At 36.4% G+C, this 7,191-nt stretch overlaps 1 protein-coding gene across 2 annotated transcripts in view; it reads left to right on the top strand.

Moving 5' to 3' along the window:
• The window catches only part of UROC1 (urocanate hydratase 1), a 58,632-nt gene continuing 51,441 nt past the window's right edge, over positions 1-7,191 (top strand). Inside the window, exons 1-2 of one of the 2 annotated variants that reach the window (XM_032208983.1) lie at positions 115-192; positions 1,057-1,178. In XM_032208983.1, the coding sequence (XP_032064874.1) occupies positions 1,146-1,178 (33 nt within the window). In that variant the 5' untranslated portion in view covers positions 115-192; positions 1,057-1,145. Of the gene's footprint in view, positions 193-1,056; positions 1,179-7,191 lie in introns of both variants that reach the window. The other variant, XM_032208982.1, reaches the window with a different exon arrangement.

The raw sequence follows: 7,191 nt of genomic DNA, 5'->3' as shown, positions 1-7,191 counted from the left end.
ACTCTCTTCTAAGTCTTGTCTTTCTGCCACAGCTGTCCATCAGGCACCAGCCTTCCCTTACAAGCCATGTCTACTCTGAAAGCAATTTGTGCTGGGCTCCCCCTCCATCCTCTTCCAGAGAATAGAGGCCGAAAGAGTGGAATCCCTCATGCTCCTGTGAGAAGCCCAAATCTCACGGAAAGTGAAGAAAAAGTAAGAGTTTGTACAATTTTTCTCTTTGGACATTACCCCTATTTTCCTACAAAAAGTCTCTCCATTAGCTAGAGCTACAAGCTCTGCATTCCTAAAATGTTCCCTAGAACTGAGTTGGGTGAATCACTCTGATAGAGTTAGATATGCTTCTTAAAGCAGGTATGGTGGTCTCTGCCCAGATATATTATTGATAGCTACTAGTTGTGAATATAAACACTGCACAGTTCTATTCTATATTGCCCTTAATGTCTTTCTATCAGGTATGTTGAGTTCCAATGCCTATCTCTGCTCATCACACCCTTAACAACATGGTCTTGCTCAAGAATTTCCAATTTTTCAGCATTATGAAGTTCTGTTGCTGGGACTTTCTGAGTGTATCTTTCTTTATGGTTCTGTTCAGTAAAATGTGAGGCCCTTCTGCGTAGATAATGCCCTTTTGAAATGGGAGTAGCAATATTAATAAAACACTTATCTTAATTCAAGGGACAATGATAGCAAATATAACCTGAGGACCAGACCTATATATTGTGTCTATTTTCAGTCTGAATTTGTAGTAATTTTTTTTTGCTCCTGGGTTTTATGTCATGTCCTTTGGTTTCTGTAAATAATAATGTAGCTTTGCTTATAAGATTGTCTAAAGGCTAAAAGTTCCATGGGAACTTTTCATTAGTTGATTTTAATATCCTTGAATAAATCAAAACATATTTGCAGGAATTTTCTTCCAGTTATTTCCTGAATTCTCTTGCTTCCAAACTGCTTTGTTAATTGAAATATGTGACAGTAACATCCTTCATGTTCTTTTTCTTTCTCTGAAGCCTAAGCAGATTAATACTTGCCTCTGTTTTCACTGCCCATTCCCTTAAGGTCAACTTGGGATTGTCTTCCTGCTTTTCACCCTCAAAACATAGAAAACAGCCTTTCAGCAATGAACAGAAGCCAAAAGGGAGACTGAGATGCTAATGGTAGAGCCAAGTGGGTCCTTACAGGTGAGGGAACAGGTTGCCCAAATCTTTTGCTGAATAAGTGCTTTTTTCTATAGTGCAAAATATATCCATTTCAGTATCTCATTGGATAAGCCAGCAGAAGGGGTCATGTTTGTTTGCATGAGCATAGAATCCTAAGGCTGGAAGGGGCCTTGAGGGTCTTCTACTCCAACCCCCTGTTTAAGGCAGGAGACTTCTACTATCCTAGTCAAATAGTTGTCCAGTCTATTTTTGAAAACTACTAGTGATGGAGCACCCACAAGTTTGGAATAGTATTGGCAGTAAGATTCATTCTGTGCTAGGAGTGTCTGCAGGGGTTTGTGTGTCAAAGTCTTCTTGAGAACATTTGTGGCAGCATGTTTGAAACCTCCTCCTCTTCTTCCTCCTCCTCCTCCTCCTCCTCCTCCTCCTTCTCCTCCTCCTCCTCCGATGCACATTAAAAGGATGGGACTCCAATTATATGACCACAAGCATTAGCTTGACTTTTTTTTTCATCCTCCTGCCTTTCATCACTCTGTAGTCACCTTCTTCTGTACTTTATATGAAAGCAGGAGATCAACTTGTGATGGTGTGGGGAATGTTATAGGCCTGGTTACACACCTTTGTCTATTGCAACTTTAGTGCTGTCTCCTAGCATTGCCATCTGTGGAAATTGCTCTGCCTAATATTAGGCATCTGTCTCCCGAGTTGATTCAGCATATAAATAAATATATATGATAAAATATGCTAAGAGAGAACAACTTTACTCCCAAAAAGTGTGCGATTTTACCCATTTTCAACAACCAGCAGTGGTTCAGCAACTGAAAACACTTTTTTAAAAAAAAATTGACACTTTTAACAAAAGGTCAGAAGTCTCTGTTAGTCTCTGATGGCAAACAATTTAGAGTCTGGTAGCAACTTTTCCATCTAACAGATTTCATTTAAAGTTGTGTTAAAAAGCTGCTGCCTTAATAGCATTGGTTAGTTGGAAAAGGTGCTACCAGACTCTAAATTGTTTGCCATCAGAGACTAACACAGCTCCCCTAATAAAAACGAAATCCTATTTTGTATCTAGCTCACCTCCTGATAAGGGTAGCTGTATTTGTTCTTATATTTTTAAGACAGTGTAAACTGTGAATAATGTTGTGTCTACTGTGGCTTTATCACATTATTCTTAGGGCTTCGCTTCAGGAGAATCTCTCTTTATTGGCTCTTTGTTGTAAACCAACTCTTCTGGCAAAAATGTGAAGTTCCAGTCTTATGGATGTAGACAATTGTTACTGCTTTGAAATATGTTCTTTTGCCTTTTAAGTGACAACATTTTGTTTTGGTAAGGTCAACTATCCTGAGCTGGATGTCCTCCTGAAGTGTGAGGTCTAAGTCTTAGGAAACTGGCAGCTGCAGTGTCAACACATTTGAAAAATCCAAGTTGGGTAGCCTACCTGGTTGAGATCGCAGTAATCACAGACAGTACATTCTATGTGTCTCTCACAAGCGCGCGCGCGTGCACACACACACACACACACACACACACACACACACACACACACACATATATATATATATATATATATATATATATATATTTACTTTCTCACATTTACAATGAGAAGGCTCTTCCTGCCACAATAAAGATCCTGTTTCCTTGCCCTTAAGTGAATTTATTTTATCCAATTTAAACAAAAATCCAAGCAATGTTCTTTAAATTGTGGCCAGTTTATTAAAATATTCTTCTGTATCTTTGACATTATGGATGATTTTGAATTGAGAGATATCTGGCGAGAAAGAAATGCAGAGGAATATGACTTCACTTTCTTCTCGGACAGGCATCAATCCCTTTCAAGGATCGATTTTATTCTAACCACTAATGATTTGCTTTCTAGGGTCAAGAAAACAAAGATTGCAGCTAGAGTCCTTTCGGACCATAACCCAGTTTGGATGGAGTTGGGAAGGGTAGTGCAGGCAAGAAGGTTTTGGAGACTGAATGAAAATTTATTTAGATATGAAAACTATATTAATGATTGTAAAAAATTACTATCTGAATATTTTGTTTTGAATATGAATAAGGGTACATCTATGGAATTTGTATGGGATGCAAGCAAAGCGTATATGAGAGGAGTTTTGATGAATATAAATAAAACACATAGAAATAAGCAAGGGCTAAAACGAACAGAACTGGAAGAGGAAATTAAGAGAAAAGAGCTGGAGTTAACAAGGAAACCAGACGATACAAAGGTTAAGGAAGCTATTAACATATTAAAATCTCAATTTGACATGTTGATCTCTGACCAGGTAGCTACTAATTTATTATATGCAAAACACAATACTTTTTGTAATGCAAACAAACCTGGCAGATGGTTAGCTTATCAGATTAGGAAAAAAAGGAAAACTCGAAATATATCTAAACTGATTTACAGAGGGAAGGAGGTGTTCCAACAGGAAGAGATTCAAAAGGCTTTCTGGGAATTTTTTACAGAACTGTATAAAGGGGATAAAATTAATGGTTTAGACATAGACAAATATTTAGACAAGGAGAAAATACCTTCAGTTAGAGAAGAACACAGGCAAAAATTGAATCAACCAATAACCTCGGGGGAAATCCTGCAGGTAATTAAGCAATTAAAGCCAGGGAAAGCACCAGGTACAGATGGCTTGACAGCGGTTTACTACAAAAACTTACAGTTAGAAATGGTAGAACCTCTTAGAGAATTATTTAATATGATTCAAACGGAAGGTAAAGTCCCTCCATCTTGGAAGACAGCGTTTATATCTTTGATACCCAAAGAAGATCAAGATACTACTCAACCCAAAAATTATAGACCCATTTCATTACTGAATGTAGATTATAAAATTTTTACTAAAATATTAGCAAATAGGTTAATGTTGGTCATTCAACAATTGATACATACGGACCAAACAGGTTTTATACAAGGGAGACAGATGAAAAGTAATGTCAGATTAATTATTAATGCATTAGAATATTTGGGAAAGAACAACCAGATCCCTGCTGCGTTTATATTTTTGGATGCTGAGAAGGCCTTTGATCGAGTTAACTGGCAATTTCTGCTGAAGATATTGCAAAAAATGCAGATAGGAGATAATTTTTTACAGTCAATTAAAGCAATATACCAACAGCAAACAGCACAAATCATAGTCAATGGAAGTTTAACAGACTCTTTTCAAATTGGAAAAGGTACAAGACAGGGTTGTCCTTTGTCCCCATTATTGTTTATTATAACTTTGGAAGTATTGTTGAATAAAATACGGGGCTTGGATGGTTTAAAAGGGATCAAGATTAGGCAGCAAGAATATAGAGTCCGCGCTTTTGCGGATGATTTGGTCATAATATTGGAACAACCGCAGGAATCCAGTATGGTTTTAATGAATACGATTAATCAATATGGTCAAGTGTCTGGCTTTAAAATAAACTTAGGAAAAACCAAAATATTAGCTATAAATATGAATATTAAACAAAAGGAAGAATTAGGAGTGATGCTAGGATGTGAGGTAGTTAAAAAAGTCAAATATCTTGGAGTTAACATTTTAACTTCAAATGGGAAATTATATAAGCATAATTATGAACCACTTTGGCATAGCATACAGACAGAGATGAAAAAATGGGAGAAATTGCACTTATCTTTGCTGGGCAGGATAGCGGCAGTGAAAATGAACATTTTACCAAAATTTTTATTTCTTTTCCAAATGTTACCTATACTTAAAAAAGATGCGAACCTTTTAGAATGGCAGAAGGGTATCAACAAATTTGTGTGGGCAGGAAAGAAGCCGAGGGTAAAGATGAAAATAATGCAAGATGTACGCGAGAGAGGAGGATTGAAACTACCTAATTTAAAACTATATTATGATGCAGTGGTATTATCTGTAATTAGTGATTGGATTCATTTAACCAATGATAGAATATTGAACATTGAGGGACACGATCTGGTATTTGGTTGGCATGCTTACCTGTTATTCAACAAAAAATTGGATAAGAACTTTAAAAGTCATATTTTGAGAAATGCTTTATTGCGGGTTTGGAAGAAATACCAATATAAATTAAATGACAAGATACCCATGTGGGCAATTCCTAGACATGCAATTGAAAATATGAATACAGCACAAAAACAGGACAGATTTACTTACAGACAGCTTCTTACCTCGGAAAGGGGGGTATTACAATTAAAATCTTTAGAGGTATTAAAAGAGGAGAAGGTAGTTCAAACATGGTTCCAGTATGGGCAATTACAGGCTAGGTGGAAAATAGATCAAAAAATTGGCTTTATTCAAGTTGAGGATAATCTGTTTAAACAAATAAGAGATCAAAGCTTAATGCATATAAAGAGGATATATAATGTATTAATACAGATGGATTCGGAAACAGAATTAGTTAAAGATTGTATGATAAAATGGGCTCAAAATATTGAGGAACCAATAATGTTGGATACATGGGAAAGAATTTGGGTAAGAAATGTGAAATTTACACAAGCTCAAAATCTGAGAGAAAATTTTTACAAGATGTTTTATAGATGGCATTTAGATCCTAAAAAGTTGGCTTCTATGTATCCGAATGTACAGCCTAAATGTTGGAGGTGTGGTTCTCTCGATGCTACATATTATCATATATGGTGGACCTGCCAAAAGGTTAAGGCATTTTGGATAAAAATATGGTGGGTCATGCAAAATGTTTTTAAAAAAAGGATAAAGTTTATTCCTCAGTTATTTCTACTAGGTATATGTACTGATTTTACAGTGGTAGAGACCAATTTGATTCTGCACCTGATAACTGCAGCAAGACTGTTGGTGGCGCAATATTGGAAGAAGGAAGACTTGCCTACAATCCAAGAATGGACATTGAAAGTAACAAACTTAGCTGAAATGGCTAAAATATCGGCATATCTCAAAGATCATTCAAATGAGAGATATAAACGAGACTGGAAAAAATGGATTGACTATATACAAAATAAATACGGGACTAAGAAATTCCAGTTAGCCTATGCTTAAGATCAGAAATGATTTAAACTGTTAAAAGTTAGTTCAGTAAGAAGAAGCTAAGTTCAATCTAGAATGTCATTAATTTCTTTATTTCTTTTTTCTCAATAGATTTTAGACTGTGTTAGTTAAAAATCCATACCGTGTACGGGTTCTGGGAAGTCGGGGGGGGAAGGAGGAGGGGGGATGGGGGGGTGGAGGGAGGGAGGGGTACACACAACAAAAAAAATTGTATTTCAATGTCTTAATGATTGACAAATGATGACATATTTGTGTTTGTTTTTTTTAAAGAAAAATAAAAAAGTTCTCTTAAAAAAAAAAAAAAAATATTCTTCTGTATTGATCTTATTCCTAGACACCACCCAGAGTCCACTCTTGAGAGTGGACTTTTGACAAACAACTAAATGCCTTTGACCATTGGCTTAGTATTTCATATATGTATCTTTGTATACATTTATTTTGATGCCCTGACATTTGATGTTGGAAATCAGCCTCTCTCTTTGGTATACCATTTTTTTATTTGTTAGATTTATTTCCAGTTTGTTTCTCCAGGAGCTAAAGGTATCTTACTAGGAAATTTCCTTTATTTGATGCTCGCAGTGATACCTGTGTGAGGTACCGTATGTTGGGGTTGAAAGAATAACTGGACCAAAATCATGCAGTGAGCCTGTACTTGAAATTGGATCTCCTCTGTCTTCTCCCAGAGATCACAGTGACTTTATACAAAGTAACTCCTGAATTCAACAGGAATGCATGGGGTCTCATTCTCAATCCATCTCTCCCCCAACAATTGGGTTGACTTAAAAAAATAAAACTTAATCCCTGAGCATATTCACATAGTTCAATAACCTTAGTTGTGCTGCAAGTCTCATGGAATAGTTTCAATGCATTTTCAACCCCCTAGTACATCTAGCCTGTGCTACTCAGTCCAGTTTATTTAGCTTTCATTCTTAGAATTCAGAGAAAGATCCCCCCAGTGCAGCCTTGGTCTGGGAAAAGCTTTGAATGGTACTGAGTCTGACCAATGCATTCTAAGCTCCTTTCCTTTCCG

This window comes from Thamnophis elegans, chromosome 2 (genome assembly GCF_009769535.1).
Source record: "Thamnophis elegans isolate rThaEle1 chromosome 2, rThaEle1.pri, whole genome shotgun sequence".
Taxonomy (NCBI): Eukaryota; Metazoa; Chordata; class Lepidosauria; order Squamata; family Colubridae; genus Thamnophis; species Thamnophis elegans.
This window is presented reverse-complemented; position numbering and strand designations above follow the sequence as displayed.